Source organism: Myzus persicae, unplaced genomic scaffold (genome assembly GCF_001856785.1).
Source record: "Myzus persicae strain clone G006 unplaced genomic scaffold, MPER_G0061.0, whole genome shotgun sequence".
In the NCBI taxonomy this organism is placed as follows: Eukaryota; Metazoa; Arthropoda; class Insecta; order Hemiptera; family Aphididae; genus Myzus; species Myzus persicae.
Genome location: NW_019101135.1, coordinates 487,926 through 507,281, shown reverse-complemented (window position 1 = coordinate 507,281; position 19,356 = coordinate 487,926). Strand labels below are relative to the sequence as shown.

The 19,356-nt window shown below is 29.3% G+C and overlaps 1 protein-coding gene across 8 annotated transcripts in view; it reads left to right on the top strand.

Annotated features, from left to right (window-relative positions):
• The window catches only part of LOC111027871 (voltage-dependent T-type calcium channel subunit alpha-1G), a 262,059-nt gene that overhangs the window by 229,971 nt on the left and 12,732 nt on the right, over positions 1 to 19,356 (top strand). For 7 of the 8 annotated variants that reach the window (XM_022306346.1, XM_022306344.1, XM_022306345.1 and 4 more), the window contains 11 exons: positions 978 to 1,134; positions 2,732 to 2,887; positions 3,763 to 3,973; positions 7,799 to 7,986; positions 8,835 to 8,968; positions 9,993 to 10,148; positions 10,258 to 10,384; positions 14,088 to 14,320; positions 17,878 to 18,070; positions 18,171 to 18,320; positions 18,916 to 19,077. In XM_022306346.1, coding sequence (XP_022162038.1) covers positions 978 to 1,134; positions 2,732 to 2,887; positions 3,763 to 3,973; positions 7,799 to 7,986; positions 8,835 to 8,968; positions 9,993 to 10,148; positions 10,258 to 10,384; positions 14,088 to 14,320; positions 17,878 to 18,070; positions 18,171 to 18,320; positions 18,916 to 19,077 — 1,867 coding nt within the window. The remainder of the gene's footprint in view (positions 1 to 977; positions 1,135 to 2,731; positions 2,888 to 3,762; positions 3,974 to 7,798; positions 7,987 to 8,834; positions 8,969 to 9,992; positions 10,149 to 10,257; positions 10,385 to 14,087; positions 14,321 to 17,877; positions 18,071 to 18,170; positions 18,321 to 18,915; positions 19,078 to 19,356) is intronic. The other variant, XM_022306347.1, reaches the window with a different exon arrangement.

Below are 19,356 nucleotides of genomic sequence, written 5' to 3'. Positions count from 1 at the left end.
ATTTTTCACATAAATTGTTATCGACTTGCTCTTGAAAAACTTTTTTTTTAATACCCGTGGAACGTATATTTTATTTTGAGTTGAAAAAAATACTAAATAAAGAGAGAAAGTTTACGCCCAATGCACATTTTCCGAATGTTTCAACAGGTGCAGAAAAAAAGCACATAAAACAGTATGTACTCATACACGCATAGCGTAAAACTTAGAAACATAAAAAAAACACTGTGACACACCCGTCATAGATCATACCGACATATATAGACGTCTTGTAGTAAGTCCTAAATAGCAATAAATAGGTTATTAATGTTAATTATATTACACTCTTAGACAAATATCATCTGTTTATAAATATACATATATATGATATATTTATAAACAATTTGTATTTTTATTATTATAGTGTAATACATAGGACGTATTCACTTTTATTATATTATTTATCATATACTATCAAACTCGCCTCTGTCACTCTGAACTCGTCCTCGTGCTACTGTTAGTCTTGCATGTTCGAACCGAACGATTTGTGACGTCATATTATTTTTTTATTTTAAATACTATTTAGTATTAAAACGAATATTAATAAACTTAAGTATTACAATAACAACATTAAACAACTTATCTTATCCGTGTAACATATACATATTATAACAATAGATGTACATACACAGATGAGTTCGGCACCTTCAAAAATATGTAAGTAAAAACATAAACACAGAGAGAATAATATGTACACAACACGTGATAATTGATGAGTCGAAATAAAAATATACTTTTTGGAAACGTTTATCAACGAAACTATTGTAATCGGTAACAAACTCAACAACCGGCTGATAATTCGTATTAAAAAAATGATAGTATAAATAGTAAAAACGTAGAAATAACGAAATAAAATAAAATTGTCATTGTTTAAATACATTTATTTTTTTTTTAAACTAGTACCTACCTATTTATTTTACGTAGAAATACATTCTTTGCAGCATTCTCGGAATGTATCTTTTCGGTGGTAAGTTTTGCATGTACGGGAATGGAGCCCGGGAATGCAACTGCAAAGAAATTGTCACTAAACATCCCCTCTGCGTCTGCGATCGAAAACATTTTAATAATGTATTATGGGCAACAGTCACCGTCTTTCAAGTAGGTCATCAAATACTTAGATAGTTGTAATGGGCAAACGCATTTTACCATGAAGCAATATGAAATCATCAAATTGTAATTTATAACCTATAAATATTAATATAATAATATATACACAAGAGTAAATGGTAAATAAACTTTTTTTTATGTGACATATCAATTATTAGTTTTTCAACATGTACTTGTATAATATAGGTAATATTAAAAATTAGAGTTTTTTTATTGACCATGTTCGTTTTAACTTAACTTATGTATTATATTAATTATTTATAGCAAAGTTTGCACCCTAATGCAGTTTTACATCGATTAGTGCAAATACTAAAATAAATGTTCCCTTCTAAAATATTGTAATTAAAAATGGTTAATGTACCTGCAATTATTTCAATTAGCCCTATTTAATATTAACTAAAACAAATTTTAAATAGGTGTAAAAATGTATTAATATTCTCTAATCTTCTATTATTGATAACTGTGAGTAATGATATCAGTAATGTTAGCTTGAATTATATTGGCACCATTATTATCATTTTTTATATTGGCTGTATGGACACTGAACTTTAATTTAATATTTTATAATTCCAGAACATATTAGTATACCACCTATATTGATTTCAATCAAATTATTTTAAAATCATATTTGTGTTTCAAAAAATATATATTTGAGAGCGAGTAAATGCATTAATAAATTAATTTTGTAAAATAACAAAAAAAATATGGACTAGTTACATTGAAATCTAAATATGTGTGTAATTTGAAATGGCATTGTTTTATTCCGTGTTATATTCAAACAATGCAGATTGTGCATAGTACTAAAAATTCATGATACAACCAACATACTTTTTGTTCCTAAATATTACAATATAATCACCATTATCAGAATAAACATAAACATGATGTAATTACTCTGATATATATTCCGTAATGCAACAAGTTCAAAATAAATACTAGATACAATTTATTATTTTAATGACACAAACACAATATTAAAAAATGGTCGTATTCAAAAAAAAAAAAATTAAAGATTTTTAAATATTCTGAACGGAACTAAAAATAATAATTGTTAAATACGTCTCATGTGAACTTTAGTAACAGTAAAATGCGTTTGTACTACCTAATAGTTTTTTATTTCTAGGTATTTAATATTTATGTACCTATCTTAGAAAACGAAAAGATTCATAACTTTATTATGTTATTATTTTTTTGTTCGATTAGTGAAACATTAAAACCATTTCAATACTACCAATGGTCGTACTATGCTTTTAGTGACCTATTTCACGATTGTGCTTCTAACAACCGCTTTTTTTATTACAAAATTATAGATTCAAAATAATTTTTTAGTATTTGTTTCAACAACACCACCGCTTATAAAGTCAGACCTATAAACTTTTTTCGATACACATAAAAATATATACAAATTATATTCATCCAATTTATTAGGATGAAAAAAAATACATTTTACTATAAGTATTATGAATATTGCACGTTACCGAATCTATAATATTATAATAAGATAATAAATTCTTAATTTAATTTCCAAAATATTATGTATTTTAAACGATTTTAAACATTATTATTATTTATTTGTACCTCGGCACAGATTCTGACACAAGAAGACTGGAATATAGTGTTGTTTAACGGAATGGAAAAAACGAGTCATTGGGCTGCTCTTTATTTCGTGACGCTGATGACTTTCGGCAATTATGTGCTGTTCAATTTACTGGTAGCAATTTTGGTTGAAGGATTTTCTTCAGAGGTAATAGCCACAGTTAAAAACATAGCATAGTTCCACACGTCTCGTACCTACTAAGCAAATAGAAACAATTCTTTAAAATTGCATGCAGTTGAGATTCTTTTGTATTTGTTGACTTGTATTAAGTCATTGTGTACCGTTAGACACTTATGTAAGTATATTATTTCGTCGACTTTATCAAACTGATATATATATCGTGTGCTTAGACGGAAAATCTTCAAACAGTATTACAGTAAACACTCGTTATTATTATTTTCAAAAATTTCAACATTTTTCACATTTTTGTTTTTGATACGGTTTTATCAATGTAAGCATTCATATTTTAGTGATAAACTTATTAGTAGTTTACCACCCATTATTCTTTATGTAGGGTTTATACCATTCACTAATTTTCTGATCAAAAATGTAAATGGTAGGGTATAAATAACAATCTATTGCTTCAATATTTGATACTTATAAGTCATAATTTGCATATATAAAAATGTTCTGATTAAAATTGAGAAATTAAAAATATAAAGTGTCATTTAAAATGCAAAAGTTGATACTTGTTGTAAAAAAAAAAATATAAGAACTAGTATCACAATACATTACCAGACAAATATTTCATTTTCTCATACGATCAAATAATAAAATTGAGATGTATGCTATTATTTAATGCAAATAAATATGTATTATAGTAATTTGTAATTACTTATTATTGTTATTAAACGACGTTTTGACCTGCATTATTTTAAGACAAACGATAATGTCTAAAATATAAATTAACTATGAAATGTCCAACTTTGGTTAATATTTGAATTAGCTGACCTGCAAATCGGAGTTATTTTTAATTTGGGAACAAATTTGTTTTTTAATGGACAATGGTATTGTATTTTTAGCGTAATGAACGCAGAGAAAGAGAACGCCGGGAGCTCGAGAGGCAACAACAGTCGTCGTGGTGTAAGTGCACCTGTTCGTGTTATGGTGATGACAAAGGGGATTGTGAATTTTGTACAGAGAAAAAAAGCCTAAATGGAAAATCAAGCACTGATTTAAAAATTGAAAATCCAAACAGAGATATTATAACCAATAAATGTAATACACACAAAGGTAAGTTGTAATATAATATCATAATACCATTATTTCAAAAATTCTTATTTTTTAAAAACTGCCACAAATCTTAAAAAAGTTATTTTGAACTTGACTGCCATGAGCTTTTAAATTGGGTCTCATTAAACTTCTTTAAACTGCCACCAATCTACCATCGAATACCAGAAATTTACATAGGTTTACTAAACTGTGAAAAAAATGATATTTTCAAGCTTGTAACACCTATACTGGAAGTGGCAACATAGTACTTTTAAATCCGACGAGAAAATACTGATTATCGAGACCCAGAGCGAGATCTCATTGAAATTATTTTAAATATTTCAATGTGAGATCTATTTATGGGCAATATTGGCAAGTTTACAAAAAAACAGAGTGTCAGTCAAGTTGTTAACAGTAATTAGTTGTTATTTTATGGTAATTAGAACGACCATTTTTCAGGTTTTTTATACGACGACATGACACCTGAAATTATAAGTCTGTCAAGTTTAAGTTGTTATCATAATGTTCTATTGGTACAACTAGGTACTTATTTGATTCTTAGCATTTAACCTAGAATTTAAATTTAATATTTCAACATTGAAATTCATACATTATACCTACCTATACACAAAAATGTAATCAACTTCAAGCAACAACTTAACTTGCATAATAGGTGATTTACGAAAGATATAAGTAGCATGTATTTGTATGTTCACAGTTCGTTTTACCACCGTAATTTTTTTGTTCAAGCCGGAATGTCCCACTCAGACGTTCAGAATTACCGTATCACACAATACGGTGATTTCACACTCAGTGTCCACCTATTTACTCCTCACACGAAAATATTTACCGTGTACACTAGTTTAAGTTTTAAAATATTTTTTCTACCTTACTTAATTAATATTTCAATTAAAAACACAAATTATGAAATTCATTTTTTTTTTATTGTTATATAAATTAAATTAAATCTCTTAAAACTTTTAAATATGCTGAACTCGGAACTACCAAGAAAGTTGTATGGAACTTGAAAACTGCTTTAAAATTAGAAACGTTAAAATATTTCTAAACTCGATAGCTTTCCGTATGACAATTTAAATTTAGATTTTGCAAAAAATAATTTTACCTTATTATATGATATGTAATATGTATACATCTTTTCAAGAATCGTACTAAGAAAAAAATATACGGAACTCGATATTGAGTCCTTCAACTTTTCTATCGAACTCTCCAACTATAGTTATCGATACCTCAAAACAGAATGATTCAGCTACAGCCTCGGCAGTGGATGTTCAATTAGAAATTGAAGCTTCGGAATCCCTTACAGGTGTAACTACTTATTGTTTATTAATTCATGAACGTATTGTATGTACCTTTTACTAGAAAAGTAAGAAAACGTGTGTAAATATAATTTTGATTTAATTTATAACAATAAAAAGAAAAAAAATTAATTTCATAATTTGTGTTTTTAATTGAAATATTAATTTAGTAAGGTTGAAAAAAATTTTAAAACCTAACCTAGTGCACACGGTAAATATTTTCGTGTGAGTGGTAAATAGGTGGACACTGAGTGTGAAATTACCGTATTGTGTGATACGGTAATAATTCTGAATCGTCTGAGTGGGACATTCCCCCTTGAACAAAAAAAAATACAGTGGAAAAACGAACTGTGAACATACATATACATACTACTGATAAATTATAATGTTCGACGTTTATAAGCGCTTATAGAATTGAATCTCGATCCCAATAGACTTATTGTTAGAGCACGGGATAATATCGTATAAGATCAAGTAACTAATTAATTAATATTACCATAATCAGAAAGACTTGAGCTTTAGTAAAGGAGCTTCTGATATTTTCCCTCTTTACACATTCTCATAATTATGCACTTATTAACTTATTAACTTATCCACTTAGTAACCTCAACATATTATTGTCTATGGTACATTATTTATTATTAAAAAAAATCGATTTATTAAATTTAATTTTATCATAATTTTTTACTTTCTATACTGACTATTTTTCATTAGACTTTTTTCCTTTGAAAATTTTTTCTATAAAAATCTGTACAGGTATACGATTTAGTTTTATGTGTATTATAATATATTGAATATATTTTTATAAAGATAAATTAAAACTAAATCGCAAGTTATCTTTTAACGACTGGCGTTGAGTAATTCAAAATAAACATTATAGTTTATCCGAAAAAAAAGTGTTACAAAATTAAAATTAGGTACCATCTATTATGGTCAATATTCTTATGTTTAAAAATATTTAATTAAAAAACTTCAAGTGTGTTGTGGCCTGTAGGTCAGCTTTTGTATAACTCCAGCACAATACATTATGCAAAAGCGCTTTTTTTTAACATTTAATAACGCATTTCACAATATTTCATACTGTGTGCCGTATAGTCATTGTCCACGTTGTATATTTATATCTCAGTTTTTATTTAATTACTAGGTAATAAAATAATACAACTGCGAAAATTAATTTTAACGAAATTAAATTGGTTTACATGTTTACAACGACTGTTCTTTCGTACTACGCATTCAAAATTTTAATAATATTTAGGTCACTAATCTACAATATATTTCAGTATAGTGTCGAATATATAGTTTGAATGGACACATTTTTTTTTTAAATTGATTCCATGTTTGAACAATATTATTTAACAATCAAAATAATTATATTACTTAACAATATTACCTATATATTATATAATAAAACGATTTATATATATATATGAAAAAGGTTGGTAAACTAGATAGGATAGTTATAAATAAGACAAAACTAATTTGATTAGTTTTATCTAAAATTGAAATAAGTTTTACAAACAAAATATGTCTGCTTTGTATTCTAAACTTCAACTATTATTATTTATTTATATGTAAAGTATGTACTTTTCCTCTCCCCATTAGAATTCAAAAACTTTTTCAGCAATAGACAAGAAGTCTTGACAAACACTCACGTACCATGTGCGCCGTAAAATGCCTTTGTATTATTAGTATGACAATCAGAATAAACTCTATTCAAAAAATATTTCACTCGATTTCAACTGAAGTTAACCATAAAAAATTGGTCAACTTTTTCAACTACAATAGTCTAATAATTTAAGTTATTTTGTAATAATTCATATTATCATTCTTGAAAGTATAATAAATCATTCCACTTACAATAATACAACTTATTACTATTTAACATTTTTAAATAAACAAGAACTAACTAAATCAGTATTACGACGTTTATTTTATATTTTATTTAAAAATCGATATAATAAACTAAATAACATAAAAAATATGTTAATTATATTGATGAAAACAATTTAATATTTTGTTTTTTTCTTGTTTTGGAGTACTTTGATGAATTGAATACATATATTGACCAATTGTTTTCCTTTGATGTATTGATGACATGGGAAATTTAATGCTTTATTTAAAAATACTATGAAATTGATTATTTTAGGTAACACTATTACGTTTTAATTAATCTGAATAAAGGACTAATATATATGTGCAACGCTGCAATAAAGCTACAGATAAAAATAATATAATATGTCTGTCTTCTAATTAAAAACAGTATATTAAGCTAAAATTGATTATTATAATTTTATAAGGCTGATTCTGTTCATGTTTTGGGTTTGTCAAAGTCTTATAACCAGTAACCTAATAACATGTTTGTTCCTACAAGGCTACAACTATTGTTATTCGTTACCGTTCTGTTCTATTTGTTCGGATTTTCCGAATGCCTCTAATAAGTCTAAAAAAAAGTATACAGGAACAAAACAGAGATTTCTTGTTAACCCAATAAACTAAATGCTAATAATTTATTTTATTTTTATGATTACAGATACTTCGTTAGTAATAGCTCCACCTCCACCAATAATTACACACACAGCGGCCACACCGCAAGACTCGCCAAATGCCGCTCACGAATCAAGGGATTTTCGGCGATTTCAATCGTTAACACCGTATACATTTTTGCCTTTTGACACAAATGGAAGTGGATTTTCGATTGATTCGATTGACTGTTCAGTGGTTCGTAAAATACTCGTTACAGATAAGTAGTAGCACGACTATTGACTTATCGCTTAAATCGGAAAAGATTGAAACAATATTACATAAATACGTAATATTATAAAAGTACAAATATTATTGTACAAACAAAAATCTACTTTTATGATGACGATTTGTATTTTTGAATTATCAGTTACTAATAAATAATGATAAATTGTTTAAGCATAATTGAATAAAATATAATATACACCCGACAGTTGATTTTTTTTTATTATTTGAAGTATAAAATATATTAATAAGACATTATAAGACACTTAAAATGTATTCTTTAATAATGTTAACAAATTATTGATTTATAATGTATTAATTGCTTGAATAGTTAAATTTAATGTTATACGAATGAAACAGTTTTATACAACGAAACATTTTTGATATTTTATGAAAAAAAGTACAATACCTGCCTATGACGTATTGAAACTATAATGGGTTGTCTATTTGATCTGGTGATAATATACATTAAGGCTCATGAAAAATCATAACATTTACAAAACTTTTCAAACCAAACCTTGGTTCATCTTGTCTGAATACAAAAATTAGAAGCTGTGTAAACAAAGTGAAATATAATCATACAAAATGAGTTATGAATTAATTTAATTACAAATTTGTAGTGATTTAGTATACTAACAATCAGATTAAATTTGTTTAAATTTTTCAAAACCACATTAATTTTTCGTTAATCATAGATTAAATTCCATCGGTATTCCATAAAATAGACTCGGAATCTGATTTGTTTTACCTATATGGAAATATATATCTTTTAAAATGATAAATAAATGATAAATTTATTTGTTTTATGTTATATTTAATAGCGTTCGTCAACAAATAGCTTGCAGAGTATCTCTAAGTTTCCTAAAATCAACAACAGAACTACGCAGATATCCAGTCCTCAAAAGTTGGTAGTGAATCAAAGTTTTGAAACGATTCCGGAAGACGTTTCTTATAGGTAAATATAATCTAACTACAAGTATGTTTACCTAATTCATCAAAAAATACTTTTTACTACTTATTTGATAGTATTTTAAGTGGATTTAAAATATATTTTATTAATTTAAAAAGAAAATTAATAAAGTGTGGAAGTCACTAATGGCATAAATCTAATTTCTTTCGTGTGATTATGAATCATTGCGCTCGAACGTTCCACATACAATATCACAATATAATTAATTACGCTTGTTATTTTAATATTTAAAGCATAAAAGAGTTACATTTTTAGGTTTTTATCTTTGAGAAATATTATTATTTAAAAGTGAAAGTTTGGCCTTGTATACACCCTACTTTATAGTTTATTCCTCGGTGGTTCTTTACACAAAGGGCAATTTTTATGATGAATGGGGTCCTGAGAGTTACATTCTAAAAACAATGGACAATACAGAACTTCTATCTTTAGAAAAATCGTGAATATATCTTGAAGTAAATTAAATTTATAAGGGGTGTTTGAAACGTAAAATTTGCATGTAATAATGGTATAATATAGTATGAAAAAAACGTCTGGATTATTTTTTAGTTTATAGATAGGTACCTCCTATAAGTGCCAAACCAATACTAAAACGTTTAAAAATTATAGTAATTTGTTTTGTGAGACGCGTCAACAACTTTCGTGAAGTTGAAAAATAATTTTTTCTTTATTTTATCGGTGAGTTGGTTGTTTTCAAACATCTGCTGAATATAATTTCGATTATAAATCTTTATACATATTTCGTTGTCACTATTATCATAATTATAACTTGTACATATTGAGTGTTTGATAAATATATACACATATGACGTATACTTAACATGTGCATCAACACTGTGGTATATTTTATTTTTTATTTTGTTTTACTTACAACCCTCTTTAATGTGTGGTACACATGTGTAACGTAATACTTGCACAAAGTGTGTGCAATAGTAAACTGACCGTTAGGTTGGGAAACTGTGCGAACACTAGAACTTTATGTTTTATGTAAAAAAAAAAATGCTGTTTACAGTGGAGAAAATGGTGAAAAACTTCAAAGACGATATTCGTGGAAAATCTCGAGACCCTCGTTGAGACGAAAATCAAAATTTAGTAATGCAGAATGTGAAAGTGACGATCAAGGAATACTAGTGTTAAACAACAATAGTCATTCAGTAGCGAATTCCGGGTAAAAAAATATATACTTACCTCATAAATATTATATTTTAATATATTTCAGTGAAACCGGTACATATTTATTCTTATTAATATTGTATGTGGTTTTTTCGTTTATTTAGTGCTGGACAAGACCACTCTCAATGTAATGGCGCCGTTTCCAAAAGTCCATCTCCAAATTTCCGTGCGGCGAACAACATGTTGTCCGAATATAATACTATTGAAAGGTCTCCATCGACTGTACAGCAGGTAATCAATTTAAAATGCAAATATTTATCCAAGTACCTGCTGCAAGCTAAGAATATTAAAAATGTCTCTGGTTTTAAATTACATTGTAATTTTAATCTCAAGAATAAATAAGTCCCACGAAAAACATTTATTAATCATACATTTTTGCCACTAAAAAATTCACAACTTTAAAATACGAAAATCAACAATGTTTATTCAAATGCATTTAAAAATACATGCATTAAACAATTTAAAAAATAAATAAAAATAATAATTTAACGTTTTTTACTTTCTATCGAGTGTACAATATTCATGTTTTATTTTGAACGAATTTGTATGATACATGAAAAAGTTTTAAAAGTCATATTTTTTTCTTCCTTCTAGCGTAACTGAAAATATCCATTATAGGTACCTTCTGTTAAACTCAACCGCACTTCCCTGAAAATGTAGACCAATAATATTTGTCATGCATAAACTGTTTGTGTATTATTTACCCAAATAGTTATACTGTCGCCAGTTATATCTTAAATGGTTTATAACTTTTACCTATAAATTAAACTAATTTTACCTACATTAAACAATATTAATTATTATCCCTTGGTCGTTGTTGCTTTCACGAATAAAGACCACCATGAAATGATAATCATTTTTATTACATGGCATTTTTTGATGAAGTTATAGTATAGGTTATATCAATCAATCGTTTGTAAAATTAAAATTTTAAAAAACTTTCTAATTTTGTAGAGAATTCCAAAGAAATTGTTCTAAATAATATGGATTTATGAAGTGTTATCGCAGAACAATGTTTTTCAGAATATTCATTTCAATGATTATTTATCCCGAAAAAGTTCTTAATGCCGTCTCAAAAATCAATAAAATTGATGTTCTCATATAAATTAAAACTAACATTTTTCAAATACTAGCAGGCATAATAAATAAAACATAATACTTATTGATATTTAATGTATACATTCTATTGTTACTGTGGTACGTGGTGTTGGTTAGAGCCGATGGAAGCTATGTGATTTACTTTGGAATCTAATTTTCTATCCCCTATCAAAAAAATCCTGAGTACGTCACTAGGTTACGTAATCCATATAATCCCAGGTTCAAATGTATTAATCTGACTCTGACCATAGACAATATCAATATAGATATTAATTATGATTGAAAGTTATACCGGTAGTTATATAAACAGCAGCTGTGTTTACATTTAATTAAGAACATAATAGATCATTACTTTTCAAAACATTAACGCTTGGGTCGATTGAATGATAATTTGACACAGGATGTAATATCCTGGCAGCAACTTTATATATTGCATATTTGCATCGTGGTATACTGGTATTATATCTACCTATAACGTGATTTCGGGTAATACCAATATAATTACTATAGATAATATGAATATGTTAAACATATATTATTATACAACATCAAAGCAGGTAAACCTCGCTGTAAAATAATTAACTAGATACTCACTTATTATTTTTTGTTTTTGCAAACATCAAGAATTACTAGAATCATTTCTACTCATACGAAATTGACCTTTAAATACTTTACAGTCTTAATAATATATTTAATTTTAATATCAAAAAATAAAAATTTCATTTCTAAAATCAGATTTCGAATTCAATTAATACACTTTTACTCAAGGCTTTGACGTAACCAAATGTGTGCAATATAGTTTATGTTTTTTAAATAAATGCTTACTCCCAGAATTGAACTGCTTTATAATTGAATATGACGATAAATAACTTATTATTGGGGTGGGAATCTTACAATAACTTTGACATCAAAATCGTATATTCTTGTGACCGTTGACAAATCGGTTCGTTAAATTCAAACGATTCTTCCAATTTACAAAAATATTATAAGCGTCCCGGAGTGACTTAAAAATCATCGCACTCTGGGATGGAAATGCCAATTATACAATCTCAATTGTACAGACTGAGTTTTCGGGAGAGAAAATGAACTCACGACGGGTCTAGAGAAACAGTAGAGAAACGGTAGAGAAACATTCACTCGAGTAGCCACACGCAGTATATATATATGTATACCATAAGCTATATAATGTATTGCGAGTCGGAATTAAACGTACCGCGAAATGACGTAGCATCACGTCGTATACATAACGGCGCCACTTTGATGGTGTGTTGCCGCCGTAGAAAAAGAAAAATAACACGACCAGAAAAGTTTTTGAAATTTAATATTATTGTCATTACGACTGTTGTACACTTTGGGGAGAAGGATTATTTACACCACCGACCTCAGCGCCGACTTTCACGCGTACGTGACGCGTACACAACATGTCTCGGAAAAGGTTTGAACAGGGGAAACGTGGTAGGTACCTATCGTTGAATTTTGTTAACGGAATAAAACCCCATCAAATACTATCACGACGACAATCTAATAATGCACTGTCAACTCGTCTTTTTATATTATCTGCATATCTCTGGCAGGTGGATAACCTAAGCCGAACTGCTAACACAGGAGTATATTATATTATAATATAGTTCCAAGACAAAATTATTATGTAGTCTTGAGACAAACCATGGAAACTTCGAGATACATTCGCGCAAACCGTTACGCATACACCACCCGCAGTGTCAAACATTGGGGCAGAAATCAAAGGGAGCTTGGCACAATCAAAAGTCTTCCGAGACCCCCAAAATTAATTGAAAACTAATTTTAATAATTTCTAAGACGACTATTGTTCACATAGATAAAGTGCCTACTTTTACACTATTTGTATTATTTGTAAAGATGGTAAATATTATAATTACAAATCTGAAAACCCACAAACCTCTACTATTGATTGCTACGAATTACGATAGTACAATATAAGACTATTAACCGAGGCTATTTTATTATTGTGATATATGTATAATTTATGTATGTAAAACAAAACAAAAATTACAAAATTACAAGTAGTTTTGTAATGTTATCAGTTATTCTGTAATATTGTAGCATCGAGTTTTCGAGTGAAAAGAATATAATATTTTTTAAATGTTTTAATCTTTTCCGCTAACAATGGATGTTCCCATTAATTAATAATTGTCCCTATTGCCACAATAACAGCACTATTTTTAATTTTGCTCTAAAATTTATCGAAAATATTGTATAACATGTATGATTTGCACAAACATTTTTTTTTTAAGAGTTTGTAATTTGCGCTAAAATTCGAATCGAATATTCTTCTGATATAGTAAATTATAAGATTATGAAAAGATTTAGAGGTATCGATATAAGAAGTTAATAACAGAGAATATTCCATTTTAGATTCTCAGTAGTTCTATCAAAATTACATGATAAAGGCATTATTTTTGTCGAAAATTAACAAATTTAATAATGTGTAATAACGCGATTACGACGGGGATATAAACCATGTAATCATTACAGTAAAATGCTGTGGTGAAAAATTATTATTTTCATTCGGGTCTACCAAATCTTGATACTAACCACGAACGTACCAACGAAATAATCGAATACTTGACAATCGACAACAGAATATTATAGATACTCATTTTGGCGCTAATTATAAACACTATTTTCGGCTACCAACAGCGGTTGTGCATATTCCATGTCTTTATTTCGGTGTAAATTCCAAACTCTCATAATATAACACCTCTGTAGTACAGGTGATAATATGACGAATATCGGTCACTCCAACTAAATTTTCATTTTTTTTCATTTAATTTTGTTGTATTTTATTACATTACAGAGCACGGTCAATTACGTTCTGGCCGGTTGTCAGTACGACTGCTGTCAACCGTGCGACACGGAAGGATGCGCAGGGGCCACGGACGACAAGTCATCCGAACCGTGTTGTGACTGTGACGCCGAGTCGGACACGGCCAAGGTGAACGTCCGCAAGGTGTTCTATTTCTTCGAGGAGAAGGGATGGCTCAAAGACCGGGCTGAGTACTCACTGTATATATTTCCACCAGAACACGGGTAAGCCGGAAATACGAACACACACTTTTGATTGATGAGGGATTTAATGATGGCTCCGATCCAGAATATTTGTTAAGGGGGACGGGGGTTGGGGAGGATTCAATAATTTATAAACGTATATTATTAAATACTGTAGAATATTATTGTGTCGTGGGATATATATTTATTTACACTTAAAGGAAATAATGTTTAAAAAAACAACTATTTAACAAATGTGTAAATTCGAAAGGAACATTTTCTATTATGTCAATATGGGTAAATAGTATAATAATAATATAGGTACCTAGGTAAACAATTAAAAGGTATTGAATCAAAATTCGAAATGTTTACCAAAATACATATAGGTAATAGAATTAGGTAAACATTAATTGGTCAAAACAACATAAAACTTTCCTAAACATTTTGTTTTTGTTGTTTGATATGAATAGTTTAATGTTATTTTGTGTAGTGAGTTTTTTACTGAAATATAATAATTATAATAACTTACACATGCAACTATATATTTACATAAATCTTTTTTCTTTTTTTCATTGGAGGAGACATCTGAACCGTTGTTTTTCTTTTTTTCTTATTAAACAACCGGGAAACAGGAAATCAGTATAGTTAGTAGGCTTTACTATCAAACGTAACACATCACCACGTCATGTTACAAAGCAATAGGTTGTTATATATTTGACTGTTTGTGGTGATTGATAAAATATTACATCCGACTTCCTTTCTATTTTGTGTCTCTGTCATCTGTTTTGTTTCGTACGACAATGTCATAACGCAAAACGCATATATGGCAGTAATAAGTAATAACACTATTACAATTTACAATATACGCGTAATAATATCATTATCGTTATGCTCGAACACGTACGCCTCTAAGCCGTAATCTCCACTCTACGTGCAATCACAATAATATGAACAGTCGTATTATATTATGGACTATTATATGCATGCACTTTTGCAATTTCAAACTTGTCGAAAAAATATGGAACAATATTATGACGTATTACTTCGAATGTCCACCGTTTTGTATGACTCGTATGACATTTCGAAAACTGACACCATTACAATGTTTGTACTTAGTAGTTAGTAGTGCTGCTGTTTTGTATATTGTATTTATTGTAATATACGCGTCTCTTGCAAAGGTTCGCCGAAACGAATTTCGGCCGATGATCCTTTGCGCAGTTTGTAGACATATTTACGTAGGATAGAAACGGTCAGAGTCTAGTCGTCCTAGTCGAGCTACGACAATAATTACCTGTCTGTAACAGCTTATTACTATTCTTTTGTCCGATGATTACCCTCCACCCGCGATATTAGCAGTGCGCTTGTACGGCAAACCTTTCACCCCTCCCTTGCACGGGTATTATATTATAATAATATATATATATATTATACACCTTAAGTCCTTTGGCGCGCAAAAAAACACAACGGACCAACGGAGGAAATGAGCTTTTATGTATGTAGTGCTGCCGTACGTAATAATAATAATAATAATAATAATAATAATAATAATAATGTATAAACATCCTGCAGCAGCATATTATTGACCACCGATGTCCGTTAAAAAAATAACTGTGCGCAGGCGGCCCACCATGCCACGCGACGTCTCGCGAATAGAAAATTCCATACAATATTCATAAGTTAATCTTCCGACCCCCGCTGGGAACGGATTTAAAAACAAACAGTGTACTGAAATAATTATAAGGGTGTTTTATGTGCGCGTATAGAGAATATGACGGGGAGAGGGGATGCCTCGTGTGATGAAATTCTCGAATTTATAAATAAATTTCACCACGACCTGCGTGAGCACCAATACTATTCTATTTTGTTTCGCGTAAATCAACCCAATACGACGACGTGTTCTGCCCGATGACAGGGAGATTTACATAATTGCCCGTGGGCCTTTGACCGATAACACTACATATACTCTAAACCACAATATTATATATATCCACGTGTATTTAGTATATATCAATATTATACTATACGTACGTTAGGTATATATACGGTAAGCGACCAGATCTGGTCATAGGAAGTCGGGCAAGCTCTGGTCACGTACGCTAAAATATAAATCCTAATTAACACACATGCACGATGCACATCGTATAATATTATGCAAAACACAATTTGAATACTGGGTGGTTGATTTAATGGTGAACAAGAAAACGTCTCAAAAAATACGAGAAATTATTTCTTTAACATTCAGTACCGATAAGTGTTTGCCTGTTACACAAGGCCCATACTTAATATGTGATAAATATGAATTGAATAAAGATAAACTGGTCAATCTTGAACTAAAGTTATTTAATAAATAACTTACCTAACCTAACTTTTCAGATAATTGCAACTAGAATACAATAAATATGAATCATCTTTTGATACGAGTTAATATATAATATTAGTTTTAATATATGATGAAAAGAACTGTGATAAACTGATAAATATGTTCACAATTAAATTATTGTTTAGGTAGTAATAGGTTAAGTTTTATGACCTGCTAGCTGAAATTATAAGTATTGATTCAAATTTACACTGGGTAGTAGGTGCTATTAATTGTCAAGTTAGATAACTAGGTGTCTCTGGCATATAATATATAAATTAACAAAATAAAACTTAAAGTCCGAAGAAAATTACAATTTAGATAGTACCTGTAATTCGTAAAATTCAAAAAATACTAAATAAAGTTTAAATATAACTTTCAAATCAATTTATTTCGTGCTTCTGTGGTTTCTTGATATCAACCAATAAGTTATTTTCTGTCAGTCGATTTTATACCTATCACGCGTTATGCCATTATTTATTCGATGTACGTCATTCATATTGTATCCGTATACATGCCAACTGGTTTATTTCTAACATAACCCCTTTTTTAAATTTAAATGTCGTCGTTTCCAGTGAATTAGATTAATAAAAAAGATGAGATAATAAATTTAAGTTTTATTAAGAAATAAAAAGACCTGCAATTATTAAGTTGTTAACAATACAATTATTTATTAGGAATTAGAAAAAATTATCAACTTATTGCACTTAATTGCATTTTAACTTTTGTTACTGACTTAACATTTATAATATTATGATTTTATTTTGACCAATTTTTAACTATGTACCATAAAAACTTGACAGTTGATTTAATTTTACTTAAAGTTATCTCAAATCTCAATGCATGGTGTTTAATATCCGAATTCACATACTATGTAGAATATAGACTGTAGGTACAATAAATTGAATTATACAACAATTAATAGTACCTATAGTACATTGCTGTTAGCTCCTACACTGGCCGAAGTCATAAAAAATGGTTAGATCCCCCCCCCCCAAAAAAAAAAAACTTGATAATATTATCTTCCGCAGTACTGACCTACATATTATTATATATTATTGTATTTTAAATAAAAACTTTTTTTTATTTTTCGTTGTCAGAACCTATCCCCATGCCAATTTTCAAATGAAAAATGTTCCTTATTATTCCTTTTCTGGGACAGAACCCAGTTTGCAATAAAATACAAAAATCATCTTGCGAGTACTCACTTATATAGCGACGGCTCGTCGTGTGTGTAATCAAGTTTCAGGCAATCGTGTGGAAAGTTCATCAAGCAAAAATGGTTCGACAACGCGGTGCTCACTTTTATAGCCTTGAACTGCATCACTTTGGCCATGGAGAGACCGAACATACCACCGGATAGCAACGAGAGGACATTTTTGGGCACGGCCAATTACGTTTTCACTGTGGTGTTCGCGCTCGAGATGTTTGTCAAAGTAAAATTGGCCTCTTTTCGGATTACAATTTATTTGCCGACCTAATCCGATTGCGTTGTTATATTATTAATTGTTTTTTTTTCCCCCTGCGTACACACAGGTCGTAGCCGCGAGCATGTTCTACGGCACGGAACCGTATTTCAAGTCTGGTTGGAACATCATGGACGGATTACTCGTGGTGGTTTCCATCATAGATCTGCTCATGTCACTGATCTCTGAAAGCAGCCCAAAAATATTTGGAATACTGAGGGTAAGTATACGATTTACACCTGGTATAGATAATATGATGTGATTGTTATTTACATATTATATTTATCTCACGATACTATTGTACGTATATTGTCTAATATCAATGATCAGGGGTGGACTAGCTCAGGGGGCTATAAATCAAGTAGACCCTGAGCCCCCATTAGTTTTTATGATCCGGGCCCTGATTACCACGGTCAGGCCTTTTTTTAAATTGCATGCTGATTGTAATATAGAACTCTTTCCTCACTTTAGTACGTTTAAAAGAAAACATATGGAACCCTAATTAATTTTGCACCCTGGACCAAAAATATCCAGTTCACCCTTGTCTATAGTACCTATGTTTTTGTCGTATAATATGAAAAAGTCACGTGGCGGTTGTCGTAAATACGATATAGAACTACGTTTGTCAAACAATGTCTCGTATTTACGAATCTAAGAAACGCGTTGCACGTTTCAATTATTATTATTATATATCTTTCTCTGTTATATTATATAATATAGGAATGTTACGTAATATATTACAAAATTGGATTTTTTTTTCGTCAAAGTCATAACACTATCGCGTAATCAAAACGTGTTGACTATTCTGTTCGCAGGTATTTAGACTGTTACGATCGTTGCGGCCGTTGAGGGTGATCAACAGAGCCCCGGGCCTAAAATTAGTGGTACAGACACTGCTGTCATCGTTGAGGCCAATAGGGAACATTGTACTGATTTGTTGTACATTTTTCATAATTTTTGGTATTTTAGGAGTTCAAGTGAGTATATTATTATAAAAAAGATAAATTTTGTTGAATTATGTTGTACAAACTGTTGGGTGTGAAGTTATCAAAAAACGCGTTTTATTAAACATTTTTTTTTTTTTTTGTATAAATTATTAATTTTAATCAATGCCTACTTATCAAAATAACTATAATTTAAATTTATACCAAAAAAAAAAATAATAACTTAGTTTATCTTTTGTACCATTTTAGATAAGCTAGAAAAAACGGACCTTTTAGAATTACTTAATTCATTTCTGTAAAAATATTTAAATT